Source organism: Saimiri boliviensis, chromosome 8 (genome assembly GCF_048565385.1).
Source record: "Saimiri boliviensis isolate mSaiBol1 chromosome 8, mSaiBol1.pri, whole genome shotgun sequence".
Taxonomy (NCBI): Eukaryota; Metazoa; Chordata; class Mammalia; order Primates; family Cebidae; genus Saimiri; species Saimiri boliviensis.
Window position 1 is genome coordinate 29,156,446 of NC_133456.1, and position 20,944 is coordinate 29,177,389.

At 38.0% G+C, this 20,944-nt stretch overlaps 1 protein-coding gene and 1 non-coding gene across 4 annotated transcripts in view; one reads left to right on the forward strand and one right to left on the reverse strand.

Moving 5' to 3' along the window:
• HSPBAP1 (HSPB1 associated protein 1) overlaps positions 1-20,944 on the forward strand; it is a 56,746-nt gene that overhangs the window by 13,814 nt on the left and 21,988 nt on the right. For 2 of the 3 annotated variants that reach the window (XM_074404250.1, XM_074404249.1), the window contains 3 exons: positions 6,471-6,656; positions 13,130-13,311; positions 20,136-20,207. In XM_074404250.1, coding sequence (XP_074260351.1) covers positions 6,471-6,656; positions 13,130-13,311; positions 20,136-20,207 — 440 coding nt within the window. The remainder of the gene's footprint in view (positions 1-6,470; positions 6,657-13,129; positions 13,312-20,135; positions 20,208-20,944) is intronic. The other variant, XM_003941657.3, reaches the window with a different exon arrangement.
• Positions 6,319-6,453, reverse strand: LOC120367260 (small nucleolar RNA SNORA46). The gene has a single exon (XR_005581678.1). It is a non-coding gene; the product is annotated as a small nucleolar RNA SNORA46 (small nucleolar RNA).

Sequence of the window (20,944 nt, forward strand, 5' to 3'; positions counted from 1 at the left end):
GGTGTTCCAGTCGCCTTTTAAAAAGGCTCCGGGATCTGTGTGATTTCCTGTGCGGTGACCTACTGCGCCAGCTGAAACAGCCATGCTGAGATTCGTGGTGCTTTTTTGCCCAGGAATCTCCTCACCTGGCTCCCTGTTTCTGTCCCCTTTTCTATCAGTTGAATAGGTGACTCTGTCTTCCCAGAGCTCCAATCGCCAGCTAAAATGGCACCTGGACCCCTGTATTTTGTATGGAGAACTGCCAAGCCGGGGCGCCAGGAGAACAGCCACATCGACCAAAACAGCTGCACTCGCCACCTGTGGGACTCCTCTGCCTGGGAATTTCCTGGTCTGTGGGCAATAAAAATCCTTCTGGAAATGCGACATCCACTCACCGTCTGCACTTTTGCTGGGAGCTGCAATCCTGAGCTGCTCCTAATTGGCCATCTTGGATCCGTCTCCCCGCTAAATTAGTTTTATCTCACAACCAGCTGATTGTTTTATTTCACTATGGGCCTGAAATTCTGTAAATATGCTAATTTCCTGTTATGGTAAACATCATTCTACTCTGCTTTACACACACTTCATAGTGCTTTCATTCATCTAGCAAATGCTTTGGCGTTTAATATATACCAGTCACTAGGCCAGGTACTCTCTCAGCAAAGTTTAGTGTTGGAGATCTCCTATTAAATAATTGCTGGAATGTGTGTGACTTTTAGATCAAATAATTAAATGTTTTTTAAATTTAACTTTATACTAGAGAAAAAATATTTACTTCTTTGAAGGTTTTTGGCAAAACAGTACTCATGTGTTACTGTCGCCTGTGTACATATTTATAGAAGGCTAGCAAGTTATGTCTACTGAAGTATAAACCATCTGAGGAATATTCAAAGCCATGTGTTCTATTGGCTCTAATATGAGGTAAGTAGAATAAATAAATCCCTACCCCAAAGTAACTCGTGCTTCTGTTTTTCTTTGCCTTTTAAAGTTCCAGAAGCAAAATGTTCAAAGGTTGAGTATTTTACAACCTTAGAAATGAAAGAATGCTACAGTGTGTCATCCAGCCTAAACCACAGAGCACTGTGTAGGGAGAACATGGTTGACCTTGAAAATGACAGCCTCTGAAAGCAAGGTATTATACCTGCTATGAACTAATAGCAGTCTTGACTAGAAGGGATTTTTTATTGTAAAAGTTCAGGAGGTAGTAGTTGGTTCAGTAGCAGAAAGAAGAACAAATTTGCATTCTTTTGGTTAAGGTTTGTGATTTCCTGGACCTTTCATTTGTCTCTGAAGATGGCTAACCATTATGTCTGCCTTCCAGGTAGTATATGGCAAAGAATGAGAGCAAAAAGGCTGACTCAACTTCTGTATGTGTATACACACACACACACACACACACACACACACACACACACATATACACACACACAGAAATTATATATATATTCCATATATATCTATCGATCTGGCTACTCCTATCTGCAAAGAAGACTGAGAAATAAAATTTTTCAGCCACTCCTTTTGCCCAAAGTTCTTTTAGCAAGGCAGAAGAGAATGAATATTGAGTAAGTAGGAGTTAAAGAAAAAATCATTCAGTGATACTTGTTAAGGCATGGTAAGGAAGACTATTCAAAACCATCACTGTATAAGGACTACTGAAATGGCGTCTCGAAGCTGGGGAGAGACATTGGGCTCAACTCCAAAGACAGCATGGGAAGCGAGAATTTACAGCCAAGGAACAGAGTCAGTGGATGGGAAATCACTAAGAGGAGACATCAGGGGTAAGGGGAAATCTGGCTAAACCAGCCTAACAGGATTCTTGCTGAAGACAGGCCAAGGTGATCAGATATCATCTGGAAGTTGGTTGGGGATGAAGAACCTGATCAGGTATCAGGGATGGGGGCAATTCTTGCTAAACTGACTTAGCAGGGATCTTTCCTAAAACTAGGTTTTTCAAGGAAGTGCATAGATGGACCTAGCAGAACATATAAAGCCTGAATACAGTTTGGCCAAGCAAAAAGTCTTTGTTATAGGCAGCTAGCACTCTGTGCCATGTATACATGTGCACACACACTCATGCACTCCTCAAAACATTTTTCTTTCCCCAAAGCACATGTGAATGTTATCTATGAATTGACTTTGAGCTTTCCTGTGTATCCTTTCAGGTTGTATTCCTTCTCCTGAATTTTTTAGCCCTAGTTAAGTCTTACAGTCAGTTCTCTAGAAATAGGATTGTGCAGTGGAAAGATTACTGGACTTGGACTGAGGGGACCTGATATATCTCGTTTTAGTTCCTCTGACATCTAAGCTTCCATTTATTCCTTTGGTTAATAGAAATGAATTACGGTCTCTGCCTGTGTTTTACAGGCTTCTTGTAAGATCAGATGAACACTTAATGTATGTGAAAGTGCCTTGTAAACAGTGAAGCATTCAGTAGTTAAATGTATAGTATTGTTTGATGGCTGTGTTCAAAATCAGGCTACTCATCTTCCCAACACAATGAGCTATGCTCCTGACTTTTCTCTTATGGCAAGTCACCAAGTCTAGACACCTCAATCTTTTGGCTACATCTGACTCCCACCCCACATCTCTGGTTGTAATAGTCTTTGATATTATTCTGTTAGTATTTTTTCATCTTTACCATCTCTGATTACTCACTGCCACTCCTGTTGTTCAGGCCTGTATCATACTTATTGCTTGGCTATTATAATAGCTCTCTGAGTCAACTTCAGGTCCAACTCTCCCTTCCCATCTCACATCTCTACATATTTCTAGACAGCCCTTATTTTTAGTGGATATAGCATACTAGCATACTTTGGGATTGCCTTGTTATAATTTAATAAATATTTTTCTGCTTTAGGGCATTAGGTTGTTTACATTTTTTGTTGTTAAAATGCGGTAGTAGACATTTGTGTGTGTGTGTGTGTATGCGTATGCTATACGTAACTTATGATTCATTATTTGTTACAGTAAATTCCTATAACATGAGTTACTGGGATAATGGACAGTTCTTTCATTTTCCCATTTGTTTCCCAAAGGATGATTCCAATTTATATGCCATGAACAACAGAATACTATTTATCATGAATATGTTATAGCTTTTCATAGTGCATGGATCAAAATATGCCAGCCCCAAATATGCCACTTTGGCATATTGATAATTTTGGGTAAAAGGCATTGAAAAGGCCAGGCACGGTGGCTCACGCCTATAATCCCAGCACTTTGGGAGGCCGAGGTGGGTGGATTACGAGGTCAAGAGATCGAGACCATCCTGGTCAACATGGTGAAACCCTGTCTCTAGTAAAAATACAAAAAAAAAAAAAAAAAGAAAATTAGCTAGGCATGGTGGCACATGCCTGTAGTCCCAGCTACTCGAGAGACTGAGGCAGGAGAATTGCATGAACCCAGGAGGTGGAGGTTGCGGTGAGCTGAGATCATGCCATTGCACTCCAGCCTGGGTAACAAGAGTGAAACTCTGTCTCAAAAAAAAAAAAAAAGCATTGAAAAGGTTGGGCATGGTGGCTCATGCCTGTAATCCCAGCACTTTTGAGAGGCTGAGGCATCACAGGGTCAAGTGATGGAGACCATCCTGGCCAACATGGTGAAACCCCATCTCTACTAAAAATAGAAAAATTAGCTGATTGTGGTGGCGCATGTCTCACCTACTTGAGAGGCTGAGGTAGGAGAATCACTTGAACCTGGGAGGTAGAAGTTGCAGTGAGCCGAGATTGTGCCACTGCACTCCAGCCTGGCAACAGAGCGAGATTCTGTCTCAAAAAAAAAAAAAAAAAAAAAAAGGCATTGAAAAACAGCAGATGTAAGGAGGTCATTTTGAGCTTCCTTTTTCTTCCCAAAAGCAGGAGGTAAAACTTCCAAGTGAAAGTTGCCCTCCCTGTACCATGAAAAAGGAAAACATTCTTATAACCAAAGATGGGTAAGTAATAAAGGCTGAGAGAAATCTGTACAAACAAGCCTTGTTTAACCCTTATCTTTCCAGTCACTTTTCCACAATTAATTGCACCCTCCCAACTTCTTTGTCTTGTCACATTTTCAAAATTTAATACTCTTTGTCCAACCTACTATATAAATGTTAAGCTCTAACTGCTTCTTTCAGTCTTCATTTTTGTGTGTGAGGGCTCCCATGTACATGTAGAATTACTGAATAATATTTGTATGCTTTTCTCCAGTTAATCTGTTTTATGTCTATCTCAGCTAGAGGCTTTAAGAGGGTGGAGAAGAAATTTGACCTTTCCTATAAGTAGTCTACAGTGAAACTTTAAAAACACACAATAAGAAAATGTGGCTGTTCTTTTTCATGCATGCAGAATCCAGGCACACCCAGTCCAGGAAGATTTGGTGCAATGCAATGTATGTAACCTTGTACTTAGATTTCTAGGCCGGTATGGAATGGATGAAGACCTTGAATGTAAAGTTATTTTACATGTTCAAAGTGAAAAACAACAAAAAGCAGCTATTTCAGAGAAAAACAGAAAATTGTATTCTTGGTCATATAATGTTATCCTTTACAAGGCTTTTTACCATGTTAAGGTCACCTAAAGATAAACCAGGGGCTGCTTTTCAGTGAGACCAAGGTTGCCTTCTCTTCCTCACTCCACACATTCCCTGACTCTTCTCCCTTCCCCTCTAAGCATCCACGCTGACCTCCTCACTTAGGATGATGACTGTGTGGAAGGTAACAGATTGTTCTCAAATGTCAGCTGCCAAGGACTTAGAGTCTGCTGACTTCCACTGAGGGCTAAAGAAGGGATTCCAAGTTTTGTCCTTGTCTGAAAAAAGGAGGCTAAACTGATTTAAGTTTTCAGTTTCTTTAAAAACAAGCCTTACATTTAGACAAACACAAATTGCTCAAGTTCTTTGATGAATCCTTCCCTATCCCTCTTCCTTTTGTCATAGAGAAGAAGGTTGAGTGAGAGAGGAATTTGGATTATGAATTTTTCTTAATTTTTTGAATTAAGTTTAATTATAGATTAAGTACCTAAAATAGAGGGTTAGCTGATTGTTCTTGAGAATCATAAATATATGTTTTCAGGGTCAGAGAGTATAAAGCATTTTATAAACCTCCCAAAAAGCTTGTCATCTTAAGATGTCTTTAAAAGAGAAACTTGTTTGTTCTTTTATTCGAAAAATACTTATCTTTACTATCCTATTCAATATTAATATTTTATTACTCTGTGAATTTATTTGAATAGTAAGTTACAGTGTTGGTTTGTACAGATCTTCTGTACTGTTTGTAGATGCAGTTGAGACCAAGGATTAGTATTGATTGCCATCTAAGTACATCTTTTATTCTTTTAAAATTGCAATAAAAATAATCTCTCCCCTCCCAGGTTGGCTGCTGTATTGACTCAGTGATCTTTCTGGCATTAACCTATGATACAACAAGTAGAATTGTTGCTGACTCCAGCAGCTCTAGTTGTTCTACAGTAGTTCCCATCAGCATTTCTTATATAATCCTCTACTGAGGAAATCGCATTTTCCAAAAAATTACATCTTTTAAAATTTAAAGATGTAGTTCGAAAGGCTTTTTAATGCTAAAGTTTTATTTTTTGACATTGAATAGTGTAAATATTCACCAACATTTAAACACTTAAAATGCAATATGAGAAAAACCATTTTAAGAATTAGGTCTTTTCACCTGCACTCATGTGTTTATCACAGCCTTATTCTCAATAGCAAAGAAGTGAAATCTGTGTAGGTGCCCACTAATGGTTAATTGGATAAAGAAAATATGGTGTATATATATGCCATGAAATACCATGAAGCCATAAAAAAGAATGAAATTATTTTCCTTGCAGCAACATGGATGCAGATGGAAGCCATTATCCTAAGTTAATTAATGCAGAAACAGAAAACCAAATACCACATGTTCTTACTTACAAGTAGGAGCTAAATATCAAATACATACAGATATAAAGATGGGAACAGTAAACACTGGGGACTCCAAAAGAGGGGAGGAAGGGAGAGGAGCAAGGGTTGAAAAACTACCTATTGGGTACTGTGCTCACTTTTGGGGTGATAGGTTCAGTAGAAACCCAATCCTTGGCATCACACAATATACCTATGTAACAAACCTGCGCATGTACTCCTGGATCTAAAAAAAAAAAAAAGAAAGAAAATAATTAGGTCGTTTGAGGCGACGTGTATATAAACAGTGGTAAATGATGTTTATATCATTGTAATTGCAGAGAACAGTTTGCCATGATAAAAACAGTATTAACTATTTTAATTCATATTGTATGAAACAACTTTATAGTTTTCTATCTATTGCTTTATTCATTTCTCTCTCTTTCTTTCTTTCTTTTTTTTTTTTTTTTTTGGTCATATTCCTTAACTCCATGTAGCGACAGCAGAATGGCACAAGTCAGCTGTGCAGCAGAGAGCCAGGAATTCTTTTGCACTACAGTGTAACCAAGAATGGGGAATATTCCCATCCACAGGTTTAAATATAGTGCTGTCATTTCTCTTTCTAGGTGAACACGTCAAACCTTTTACACCAGAGAAAGCAAAAGAAATTATCATGTCTTTACAACAACCTGCCATCTTCTGTAACATGGTGTTTGATTGGCCAGCACGACACTGGAATGCTAAATACCTTTCTGAGGTCCTTCATGGCAAGCGGATCCGATTCAGAATGGGGATGAAAAGCACCAGCACAGGTAGGACTATAGGTAATCACCATCATAAGGTCTCTTTGGAGCATCCCTACACTCAGCAGCAACCTCCTTATCTCTAGAGAATCCTTTCTAATCCTTTTTTTGACCATTCACTGTATAGATAGGAAAATTTTATTGGAAGGTTTGGAAAAACAGTTTGGCGTAAGTGAACAATTTGGCTTAATTGTTTTTCATTTTGTTTGGTTTTAAGACAAAACAGTCTATATTTTATAACCCTATACAGAATGTATTTTTTCATGTATCTTAGATGTACGTTGCTAGACATTATTGTGATTCATTAAATGTTAGACACTTAATAAATAAATATTTGTTACTGTGCTCTTATTTATGTTCCTATTAGACCAATACTAATCTAAAAGTCCCATCCACTTTTTACTCATGTAGAATGTGTCCTTTTATTTGTGGCTTCAGGAACTATTTATAGTTGTATAATTACTTGGTTGTAATACTATCCCTCTGCCTTGTTGACTGTCTGACCGGTTTTGCATTGCACAAACATGAAACATATGTAAAGCTTGCTCTTTTATTCTCTTAAGCAAATAGATTTTGCCTCTTCTTTTCTGAAGACATAATATTTTGATTTGTTTGCCCTATTGTCAGGTAAAGCAATTAACAGTAACTCTAAAATTAGTTAATTTGCCACTAACTCTAAAACTACTGTTTCTAATCTAAGAGAGTCTATAATCATTTTCTTGTGTTTAACTTGTATTTCAATATGGTCGTTTGGTAGTCTAGAATTTCACTTTTTTAAGCATTGAGGTAAAGTGGCTTATTAATAGCTCAGGAAAACTGGAAAAGTCCTCAGCTTCCCTTCCTGCAGCTCCAAGCTGCCTTCTCTCATTTTGACCTTGTAGTATAGCTCACAGAATTATTTAGTTTCTGGTGTCTGGAACCCCTTTGTACTCCTGTGACAGATGTAGCATGTTGAATATACTTGGAACTCTTTGTCATCTCATTATAATCAGAGACCAAACTGTTTAAAATTCAATCTTAGACCAGCAGCAATAATGTAAAACATTGTGCCTTTTCCTTTTTTACTTTAGTCAAAGAAATCTGCCTCTCATTTAAGTGTCTGTTAGACACTAATTTGGAGAAAAATAGAAATAGTAATTTTTTCACATTCTGGTTAGACTCCAAATACAATTCTAATAGCTAACATTTATTTAAAGCTATCGTTTCAGGCACTGTTGTGAATAGTTTACACACACAATATTAGCTTTCTTAATCTTCCTGAAACCTTAGGACAGTGATGCTATTATCCTGTCTTATAGATGAGACACAGTAATTTGACATTTTCAAGTTAAGCACACAAAAAAGGAAAATAACTCTCTGAGGTTGTGAGAAACAACTCTGAGCTTTTAGGAAAGATAATGTTCTTTTTTATTAAATAAAATCCATATAACATAAAATTTAGCATTTCAGCCATTTAAAATTCGCTGGTTGTTAGTATATTCACAATATTGTACAACCATCACCACTATCTAATTCTAGAATATTATTATTATCCTATAAAGAAGCCCAGTACCCCGTAAGCCATCATTTTCCATTCTGCCTTACCCCAGGCCCTGGCAATCACTGATTTACTTTCTGTGTCTATGAATTTGACTATTTAGGATATATCACATGAGTGGAATCATTCAGTATTCGCCCTTTTGTGCCTGGCTTCTTTCATTTAGTGTGTTTCAAGGTTCATCTGTGTTGTAATATGTATCAATACTTCTTTTTATTGCCAAATAATATTCTGTTGTATGAATATTTACGATTTATTTATCTTTTCATCAGTTGATGGACATTTGAGTTGCTCTATTCTTTGGCTATTACAAATAATGCTACTGTGAGCATTCATATACAATTTTTTGTGTGGACATATATTTTAATTTCTCTTGGAGTAGAATTGCTGGGTCATACAATAATTCTGTGTTTAACATTTCAAGAAACTGTTTTCCAAAGCAGCTGCACCATTTTATATTCTCACCTTTAATGTATGAGAGTTCCAGTTTGTTCCACATCCTTGGCAACACTCCACTTAAAATATTATACCTATTCTAGTGTATGGGAAGTATTATTATAGTTTTGATTTGTGTTACCCTAATGACTAATAATGTTGAGCATCTTTTTATGTATGTATTGGCTATTTGCATATCTTCTTTGGAAAAATGCCTGTTGGGATCCTTTGCTTTCTAATTGTTTTTGTCTTTTTATTATTGAGTTGTAAGAGTTCTTTATATATGCTAGATACTACCCTTATTAAGTATATGACTTGCAAATGTCCCACTACCCAAAGATAATCACTAGTTATATTTTGAGGTATGGCCATGTAGGCCTTCTTGTATTTTAAACATACGTTATATTAATTTTCACAACTTGCTTTTTCTTTCTTTTAACTTACTCTGAGCAGCTTCTCTTGAGATTGTGTGACTTTCCAATGACCACCTAATATTTCATTGTCGCTAGTATCTTATTTTAAAATTTTGATGATTTAGGTTGCTTACAAGCTTTAAATTTTAAAAAGACAGTAGCGAACATCTTTACAAACAAATTTTGTCAGAGTTTCTGATTACTTCCTTAGGATTGATTCCTGGAAGGAGAGTTATTTGGTCAAAGGATATGGGCATTACCATCAGTAGCAGCACTACCTGTGAAACTCCTTACACTAGAACCTCTGAGTCATTTTGATTGCCTGTCTTGAGTGGTGTCTTATGACTCAGTGACTTACATCCTAAATATCTAGCATCTGCCTGCTTCTGTCTGTCTCCATGGCCATCCTCTAGTGGGCATTACCCTGATTGCTCTCTCTCACCTCCATAGTTGCTTGGCCTCATCCTAGTCTCTCTGCACCCCTTGCCCTCCCTTCCCACACCATTTCTCATAGTGAAGCCACGGACACCTTTTAGAAAAACAAATCTAATCTTATTTATCTGCTTAAAACCCTTAAATGGCTTCCCAAACCCTTAGGTTGAAGACCATAATGTCTGTTGTGGTGGGGAAGGCCCAGCATCGTTTCTCTCTCTGAGCTCAGGCCAGACAAGCATTGAAAAACTGAAAAGTTTCTGCATTTCCAGGGCTTTGTTTCTTCCTACTTCAGGGCCTTTGCATATATATGTCGTTCTCTGTGTCTAGCCTCTCTTTTCTCACTTCCCTTTCCCCCAGCTTTATCAAATTAATTCATCTCCTTCTGTCAGATCTTAGCTCAAATGTCATTTTTCCTGACCAGATCTATCCTTCTCCATACCCCATGTCAGGTGCACTCTTCAATTACCTCAGAACGCTTTGTATTTCTTAGTAACACTTAGCACAGTTGTAATCACATGGTTGTGTTATTACCTATTTAAAGTCTCTTCCCCTCAAGAAGATCACTTCTTTGAGGGCAAGGGCCACATCTGATCATGGGCTGAGCACTTAATGGACATTCAGATATTTGTGAAGTGAAAGAATGAAAAGGCTCTGAAACATATGGCTAAGGGCTTTGCAGGAAGGTGGTTTCCATTTATATTCTTTGCAGAACATGTAAGGGTTCCTGTTCTGCTATTCCTTGGACAAAACTGAAATTTATCTTAAAAATCTTTCAAGTTGGGCATGGTGGCTCATGCCTGTAATCTCAGCACTTTGGGAGGCTGAGGCAGGAGAATTGCTTGAGCCCAGGAGTTCAAGACCAGCCTGGGCAACATAACACAACCCTTTCTCTACAAAAAGTACAAACAAATTACCTGGGCCTGGCGGTGTACACCTCTTGTCCCAGCTACCTGGGAGGTTGAGATGGGAGGATCACCTGAGCCTGGGAGGTTGAGGCTGCAGTGAGCCATGATCATGCTGCTGCACTCAAGCCTGGGAGACGGAGCAAGGCCCTGTTATGTGAAAAATGTTATCTCATTATTTTAATTATCATTTATTTGGCTGGACTCAATGGCCCATGCCTGTAATCCTAGCACTTTGGGAGGCCAAGGCGGGAGGATTACCTGAGCTTAGGAGTTCGAGACCAGCCTGGGCACATGGTGAAACTCCATCTCTACTAAAAATACAAAAAATTCACTGGGCATGGTGGTGCCCGCCTGTAATCCCAGCTACTTGGGAGTCATGAGAATCACTTGAACCCGGGAGGTGGAGGTTGCAGTGAGCCAAGATTGTGTCACTGCACTCCAGCCTGGACCACAGAATGAGACTCTGTCTCAAAAATACAAAACAAAAAAACACACTACATTTATTTGATTGCTGGTGATGTTGAATTATATGTTCATGTTTATTAGTAGTTTGTATTTTTTCCTGATAATTGTTCTTTGACTATTTCCTTATTAGGATTTTAAGGTTTAAAAAATTTTTTGAATTCTTTATATATTACGAAGATTGTCACATGGCACTGTGACTCACACCCATAATCTCAGTACTGTAGGAGGCCTAGACAGAAGGATCACTTGAGGCTGGGAGTTCCAGAACAGCCTGGGCAACATAGCAAGACCCTGTCTCTACAAAAAAAAAAAAATCTTAAAATTAGCCAGGTGTGATGGTGCACACATGTTGTCTTAGCTACTCAGGAAGCTGAGGCAGGAGGATTGCTTAAGCCCAGCAGTTCAAGGCTCTGACCACACTACTGCCCTCCAGCCTGGGTGACAGAGTTTTCATATAGATTTTCATGTAGATTCCTTAAAATATTGTAAATTTGGTATAGCTGTTATGAAGGAAATATTTTTGCCTATTACAGTTTTCTAACTGGTTGTGATTAATCATAGATAAAAGCCATTTGTTTCTGTGTGTTTTTATTGTGTGCACCCACTTATTAGCCTAGGTAGTTCTTTGTTGTTTTTGTGGGTTTTCTAGTTAGACAGGCATATGATTTTAAAAGTAAGGATAACTTTGTTTCCTCTCTGTTGAGTATATTTCTTATTTCCATTTTAGGTCTTGGTTGGAGTTTATCTAGAATACTTGAAATAGAAGTGTTAATAATTGGCATTTTTGAATATTGTGTATTCCTTAGCTTATTTTAGGAAGCAGCTAGAGAACATCACATAGCATTTTGGATCAGATTTATTTGCCAAGATACGTGCTCAGTGGTAGTGTTGTATCTCAGTTGGCAGTACATTTGGCAAGCAGTTGTAGAAATAACCCTGAACATCTGAAAGTAGGGGGGATAGCGTGATCAAAAGACATGTCTAGAGCTCAGGCACCTTGTATTATTTCTTATTTGTGAAATGATGAAAGTTTAACAAAATGGAAAAATAGTTGTTATCCTGTTGTGTAAAAACTATTTTAGAACCCCTTTTATAATAATTAAAAGCAAGTTCAGTTTGTACACTGCTGCCAAATCCTGACCTGGGTTGAGCTTCTTACCTAACACGTTACGGTAAGTAGGATGAAAGTTATAGTTGCCTAGACTACTTCAACATTAAACAAAAGAATAGTCATGGTAAAATTAGAAAGGAATAATTTCATTGCATAAGGGAAACTAAGAAAAACAACTATACTACCCAGAAAGAAATTGCCATTATAACAAAATCAGAACAGTACCTTTAAGGACGCTACTACGAGGAAAGTGAAAAAATTCTATTTTGATATCATTATGAAAATGAAAAGATCTGTCATTTCCATTTATTCAATTCATGGTAATTTTCCCCTGACAATAACAGTTCTCATACGTAATTTTTATATTTTTAGATTAACATTTTTTAAGTACAGAGCTTACTGTAACAGAAATTGAAGCCTTCTAATGAGGCCAGGTTCTAGGGCTGTAAGTCACGCTTGCCTAAGATAACTGGCCTCAACAGAAAAGTCCTGCTCAGTCCACCCCAGGGGCAAGTAGCTCATTTAGTGGCTTTAGTATTCAGTTGGATTGAATTCTAGGAAGTGAAAACTCCCAAGACAGTATAATGTGTTTAGGCTTATGGTGGAGTTACTTAAATCATTTAGAAATGACTCCTATTTCCCAGAGTCATGCAGCTTTCTTGCCACATGCACTTTGTTTGTCACAATTAAACTTTATGTTCTTGTGTGCTGTTATGGTACATTTTTTATGATATTGATCATTTTTTTGTTTGGTTTTTGGATTTTGTTTGTTTGTTTGTTTGTTTGTTTGTTTGTTTGTTTTGAGACAGGATCTCACTGTGTTACCCAGGCTGGAGTGTGGTGGCACAATCTCTACTCACCGCAGCTTCAACCTCCAGGGCTCAAGTGATCCTTCTGCCTCAGCCTCCCGAGTAGCTGGAACTACAGGCACATGCTACCACACCCAGCTAATTTTTTTGTATTTTTTGTAGTTTCACCATATTGTTCAGGCTGATCTCAAACTCTTGGGACTCAAGCAGTCCTCCCACCTCAGCCTTGCAAAGTGTTGGGATTACAGGCATGAGCCACTGCACCGGCCTTAAGTTAACTTTTTGGTGGAAATTATTTTTATTTTTTAAAAAAAGCAATAATTAGGAAATATGTTCATTATACATTTAAAGTTGCATTCTCTTACATTGCAGTTCCTCAATTTGAAACTACATGTAGTTACGTAGAAGCTACACTTGAAGAGTTTCTGACCTGGAACTGTGACCAGTCTAATATTTCTGGACCATTTAGAGATTATGATCATTCCAAGTTCTGGGCTTATGCTGACTATAAATATTTTGTCAGTCTATTTGAAGATAAGACAGATATTTTCCAGGTAAGTCAATACCTTTTTAAAAATCTTGGTAGGAATTTGTTTTTGAGAAAAGATCACAAATCAGAATCTCCGCCACTCAAACCAAAAGATTTGCTCAAGAGAAGTGTACCATTTGGCTCACACAGATGCGCAGGCTTCCTTGTTTTCCTACTCCCAAACTTCCTACACACCCTCCTTTGCTTTTAAACATTGCATGAGTCAGTTTGGAGTATATTAGAAGCATAGATTGTGTATAAAACTTCATTGACTCCTGACCACCTATAAGTTCTTGTCCCATCTCAGTGAGGCAGATGAAAGCATAAAGCTGATTCTGTGAAGAAGCATTCCTTGGGCTATGCATGACGAGGCTGCTGCTGCAATTTCTATCTGCTCTGGAGGTTTAGGACAACTGTTTTCTCTGGCAGTTTGTGGTCTGACCCAGAGAACACTTGGCTCCCAGTATTTGGTGGTAGAGCCCTGTAGAAGTGTGGGAGTGACTTGCAGAAGTAAGATTATGGAAGTTCTTTGCTGTATGTTGACATAACTGACAACAGAGTTTCCAGACTACTATATCCTCTTTTCTTTTAAGTGTTTTCTACCTTAAACTGGCAGTTTATTTTGTGAGATAATTTTGCAAACTCTCTGCTCTTGTTTCCATATGTGTCTTAGGTGTGGGGTAGGAATGGGAGCCATCCGGGAAGCGGTTTGGAGGATTCTGCCTTGCCCCCACTATTTGAATTATTTTATTTTAAAGACTCAGGCCAAAGCTCCAGAGTCTTTCTTCCTGCCCCTCCTTTGTGGAGGGAAGTATTTCACCCCTTCTCTTCTCTGCCACTCTCTGGACTTTCCTTTCATGTAGGCTAATAGTTCTTTGGCTCCTGAGTAATTTTCCATTCAGTGTATAGTTTGTATATTTTTCTTTTTTGTGTTGAGCCTAGATGTAAATGCTGATGTTAACATAGTTATTATAATAGATCCTCTCATCTCAGCCTCCTGAGTTGCTGGAAGTATAGGAACTTGCCACTGCTCCTGGCTTAATTTTGCTTTTTTATTAAAAAAAGGAAAAATGTGTCACCTTGCCCCATAGTTATTTGTTGTTGTTGTTGTTGTTGTTTTGAGATGGAGTCTCACTCTGTCACCCAGGCTGGAATGTAGTGGTGCAATTTTGAATCACTTCAACCTCTGCCTCCCAGGTTTAAGCAATTCTCCTGCCACAGCCACCACTCACCCCCTGACCCCGCCTGCCTCTGTGCCCAGTTGATTTTTGTCTTTTTTTTATAGAGACAGAGTTTCACCATATTGGCCAATCTGGTCTCCAACTCCCAACCTCAAGAGATCCACCTGCCTCGGCCTCCCAAAGTGCTGAGATTACAAGCATGAGCCAGCAAGCCCAGCCTCTCATAGTTGTTAGTTGAGAATGTTTTTTCATTCTCATAACCATGAAAGAAGTGCATAGATTTTTAAAACATTCAGTAAATGCCTCTGAATCCAAAGTCAATACCAAATCTACTATTTACTCATTTTTAAATGATAATTTTAAGGTAGATGTTATTCTTACAACCTTAATTGTGATCACTTTATGGTTCTTTAATTATGGAATTTACAGACTTCATAGTTAACTTTAAAAGTGTTTTGTTATATTTCTCATGCCCACCCCCTGCCACTCTGTAAATTAGACTAGTGCTTTACTCCATATTTCAGGTAAAATATTGTTTAATAGTTACATTGATCAAGTACTTACTTTTTGGGGGGAACTTTTCTAATACTTTACTTTTATAATCCTCAAAGTAACTCTATGATTTAATAATTATCTCCATTTTAAGAAAAATGAGACCCAAAGAGGTTAGGTAAACTGTTTCTAAGATTATACAACTTGGAAGGGGTAACCCAAATAGTCTGCCTTCAGAGCTTTAACTACTTCCAGAGCCTCAATTGCTACTGTGCCTACAGAGGGTCTGCATACATTCAGCCCTACTGGTACTCTCTGTTCTGAGTCTAAGCTTACTCTGCCTTGGATGAGTCTTTGCTCTGACCCCATTAGTAGTTCTATCCCATCCCAGGCAAGGCAGCACTATGCAGGTGTGTGACCTGTCCATTAAGTGTGGATATGAAAGGTAGTGTTTTACCAATGTGCTGGAATTCTAACTGAGCCCTTATAAAATCTGATTTTTTGGTTGAATGCATTTTCTGTCAGCTCATATCATGGCAATTAATTCTGCTATGAATAACCAAGTCCATTAAGATTATGTCATCTTTTGTCTCAAAATTTTCTGGGCACCAAGTCTTCTTACATCACAGGTACCTGTATCGGTTTAATTCATTCAGTCACCAAGTCTTATTACTTGCTGTTTCAAGCTTTCTTATATCTGTCATAAAATGGTGGGTAGGTAAACATTAAAATATGTACATTTTTAAAATGTTTAAAATGACACAACCCACTATATGTTAACATATAAAATATTTTTAAGAAAATAACTGTATTCAAAAATTTTTAATGTCATTAGAGGGATGGATTGTTGTACATTATGGTATGTCTCCTTGATGTCTGGCTGTAAGAAGACAGCTGGATTCTCTGCTTCTCCATTCAAGCTGTTGCAATTTGTTGGTTTGTTTGAAGTATATGAAGAAAACTTTGCCTCTCACACATATGAAACTGAAAAGGGGAAGAGCATTTATTAATAACAGCCTTTTCAGATAATCGTGGATTTTTTATACCATACCAAACTTGATAAGGGGTAGTTTCTTAAAGGTTCATTAGTTGCAGTATAAAATCTGAACCTATAATGCAGGCGTCCCCAAACTACGGCCCGCGGGCCACATGCGGCCCCCTGAGGCCATTTTTCTGCCCCCCCCCCCCCGCCGCACTTCAGGAAGGGGCACCTCTTTCATTGGTGGTCAGTGAGAGGAGCACAGTATGTGGTGGCCCTCCAACGGTCTGAGGGACAGCGAACTGGCCCCCTGTGTGAAAAGTTTGGGGACGCCTGCTGTAATGAATGAACTCTATTCTCTTTTGATAAATCCATTGGTCTGTCTTGCACAGAATGGATCTTATGTAATTTTATTCATGGATCATTTGGAAAATACTGGTTTACTGAATTATGTAGATCTTCCAAATGTTGATACATTTTGAGTATACTTGATACATTTCATTATTCAAAAAGTCACATTCGTTAATATCACTGTGCTTATCAGAAAAACCTTTAAAGTATTAGTAAGATTTCTGGATCATATATTTCTTTTTTTTTTTCTTGAGACAGAGCCTGACTCTGTCACCTAGGCTGGAGTGCTGTCACATGATCTTGGCTTACTGCGACCTCTACTTCCTGGGTTCAAGCAATTCTCCTGCCTCAGCCTCCTGAGTAGCTGGGATTATAGGCATGCACCACCACACCCGGCTAAATTTTGGATTTTTAGTAGAGGTGGGGTTTCACCATATTGGCCAGACTGGTCTCGAACTCCTGAACTCAAGTATCTGCCTGCCTTGGCCTTCTAAAGTGCTAGGATTACAGGCGTGAGCCACCGTGCCCTGCCAAAAATGCAACTTTAAAAATAATGTAATTAACTCTAATTACTATACAAAACTTATGAAGGATAAATACTTAAATTCAAATTTCAAACAGCCCCTTAAATGGACATTATACATTAGCAATTGTCTGAGCCTCTTTTTCCTTAGAAAAATTATGTTAGGTACATAAACAGAAAAGAGGTAATTAACTCTCTACCCATCTATAGGCTGGATAAACACCTTTATTCTTACATTCCAACTTGTCTCATCAGAGAGCATCACTGGCCTTCACACCCCATTATTCATTACCAAATAGGCCTTAATTTCAACATGCTCAAGTGGAAGACATGTTACAACTAATCTTCCATCTACTGTATTTTGGGATTCTGTGTCCTGGTGACTTAACAAGGCTCCTGACTTTCAGTAGCCAATTCAAATCATGAAAATAGAATCTACCTGAGTAGCATTCTTGAGGCAAAATCCCTTTTGTTACATGTTAATTCTTTATAACTTCAATTATGATGATACTTATTGATAATTGCAAAAGGTAAAACCTGTCATTCTTACCTAATGAGTCTGAGAGAAAGAAATTTTGTGCGGTACTGTCACAAATTTGCTACCTTTCTAGGAAAGTAGAGAACAAAATGTCCATAGCAGATGCTTTGCTTGGATTAGTCAAGGATATGATGCATAACTAAAAAATAATGTTTAATTTTCTATACACAAAAGTCATTTAAATGTCAAAACCATACTTTTAGGCCATCTTGAGGCTACAGGATATTTTCCAGTCATATCAGTATATTTATCAATGAGTGAATCTAATTTGTGGAAGAAAAGAGTTAATAGGAGGAAACTACAAGTAGAGGCTGAAAGTAAAAACTTATAAAAATAGTAGAGGGCCAGAGGTATTAAGAATTTCTTACCAAGGCTGACAAATGCTACAGTGACTAACTAGAAGCAACAGAAAGTTTGACAAAGGTGAAGCCAGGTGTTTAAGTCTAAACATTCTCTGAGGGGTCCTAAAGACCAGAGAAATATCAAAACAAGAAATGGTGAGAGTAGGAAAAAACACACTTATGTAATCATTGAAATACCTATTACGTATTCAGCACTATGTTAGCAGTTTGCAGGAATAAAAAGTTATAAAACATAGCCCAGAGAGCTTACAATATTGTTAAAGACACAGATGTTCTGTGTCACTTACCATTTAAATAGCAATCCAAATAAAACATATAGGAAGGAAGGCAAGGGACAGATGGATATGATACAAGTAGTTGAGAAGGCTTCATAGCCAAGGCTGAACCTGAGCCAGGCCCTTAAACATAGAACTTTAACAGACAGAAATTGGAAAGGGCATGAGCAGAGGCCAGAAGGTAAGAGAGAACATAGGTCAGTGGGGAGACTGGGCAGGGGCTTGCACAGAGCAGACAGATAGCATCAGCCATACTTGGGAGGGTCTTAAATGGTATTCGTATATAATTTTAAGTTATAAAATGTTTGTGAACATGATTAAAGTATTATAATTTTAATCTGGAGTAGGACTTTAAATGTATTTTCATAAGAAACTATTTTAGAATTACTTAGAGGAGGAGTCAGAGCAGAAAAAAATAGAGTAATTACAGTTGTGAAGTTGTAAACCAGAGTGGCCCATAGACCCTTGGGTTCCCTGACACCCTTTCAGAGGATCTTTGAGATCAAAATTATTTTCATAATACTACTAAGATGATATTTGTTTATTTTACAGTGTTGACGTTTGCACTGATGGTACAAATGCAATGGTGAACAAAGCTCTAGTCTTGAGACAGTGGGACCAAAGTGTACTAGTAGGATTGTATATATTTTTTAAACACAGCTTTTTGGGATATAACTGTATGTAATGAACAGAAAAAGCACATATTTAAGGTGAACAATTTGATTAATTTTTACATATGCATACACCCAAGAAACCATCACCACATTCAAGATGACAAACATTTTGATCATTTCCAAATGTTTCCCCGTGTCCCTTCATAACCTGTCTTTCCCTACACCCTCGTTCTCAGACACCACGGATCTGCTTCCTGTTTGGCTGCAGGTTGGTTTGGCAGTTCTAGAATTTCATAGAAATGGAATCATATAGTAAGTACTCCTTTTTCATGCTAACACTAATCAAAGGAGGAGATGGGCAAAGTTGACATCAGAACAAGGAAACCCTGGGTAGAGAGGGTCATTTCATTACAATAAAAGATCAGTTCACCGAGCAGGCATAATAATCCCAAATGTGTATGAACCCAGTAACAGTTTCAAAATACATGATCAAAACTGACCAATCTAGAGTGAGAAAAAGACAAATACACAATTATAGTAGCGGGGTTTCAATACCTCTGTCTCTGTAATGGGCAAAACAAATAATACAGAAAATCAGTAAGGATACAGGAGACTTGAATAATCAACTTGATTTAATTGACATTTATAAAACACTCCACCCAACAACAGAAAACACATTAAGTACACATGGAACATTTATCAAGATTGATTATATTCTGGATCATAAAACAAGTTTCAATAATTCAAAAGGACTTAAGTCATACAAGGTATGTTCTCTTACCAAAACAGAATTAAATTAAAAATTAATGACAGAAACATAGCTGAAAAATCCCCAAATATTTGAAATGAAACATTACACTTCTAAATAATAAGTAAGTCAAAGAGTAAATCACAAGGAAAATTAGGAAATATTAGGCTAGTTCTTGACTATAAGTCAAGGCTGAAAAGATATGCTAAGCAACAGTCTGCAAGTAAGAGATGGGGGGGCCCAATATTAGCCTTGGTATAATTTAGTTGCTTAAAAATAAAAATGCCACCTGACAGTGCGTTAATGGTATGATGTCCAGGTGATGGAATGTTACAGTTCCATGGATACCAGTTCTGTGTAGACTGTCTGGGGTTCAGTTTGGAAGCCAGGCTTTAGGGCTGTTGACAAAGTAAAGGAAATTGAGAGAAGAGCAATTGGAAGGAAAAGTTAATGCTGCTGTGTCTAGGTTAAAAAAAAAAAAAAGGAGAAGCTGGACAGTTTTTTCTGATAACTTAAAAATAGCAATTTCTGGCAGAAAATAAACTCACTCTCTTTAGTTACAGAAAGCAGATCTAGGACCCTCCTCTGTAAGCTACCAGGACGTAGATACTGATTTTGTAGTAAGTGGTCAACCAGCTCCTTGTTGCTCTTTTCAGGGATGGTGTAGAATGGAGCTTTCTGAGAATAGATGATTTTTAAAGATTTTTCCAGCTCTTGGAAATATGTGTGAGTAGACTCCCGGACAGATCACCGCACTGATCACCCTTTTTGGTTTTACTTATATAGCAGCCAAACAGGCTGCTGTTTCTAGCAAAACTCAAGACAGATTCCTGGGCCCGCAGTGACTTCAGACAAGCCGTAAGTAGCTGAACTTCAATGGGAAGATAATCTCAACTCTCAATGCTGTCTATTTTTACATCGACAATTTTGCTTTTTGTTTTGTTTGTTTTTTTGAGCCAAGGTCTTTCTCTGTCACCCAGGCTGGAGTGCAGTGGAACAAACAAAGCTCACTGCAGCCTTGACCTCCAAAGCCCAAGTGATCCTCGCTCCTTAGCCTCCTGAGTAGCTGGGACCACAGGTGCATGCCCTCATGCCCAGCCAATATTTTAAAAAAACTTCTTGTAGAGATAGAGCCTCACCAAACATTGGCCAGACTGGTCTTGAACTCCTGGACCCAAGCAGTCCTCCCACCTCAGCCTCTCAGAGTGCTGGGATTACAGGCATGAGCCACTGCGCCCGGCTGACAGGTTTGCTTTTTAAGGCATTATTGTTAGAAAGGAGGTCAGGGAATCCTCTCCTCAGTTTCTCCTATAGTAACCTCACCCTGTAGAAAAATCTTCCTTCAGTGATTCTTTCCAAAGCAGGGCTCTAGAAAAGAGTTTTTCATGTGGGGTTAGTCTGTCACCTCCTTGACAGTATATATGAAATTGTGTGTGTGTGTGTGTGTGTGTGTGTGTGTGTGTGTGTGTGTGTGTTTCTGAGAAGAGGCTTTGTTATTTATTAGATTCCTGAAGGGATGTATCTATAAGATTAAGAATCACATAACCTGTCTCTTCTTAGCTACGGCAAATCTCTCTTTTTTCCTTTAGATACTG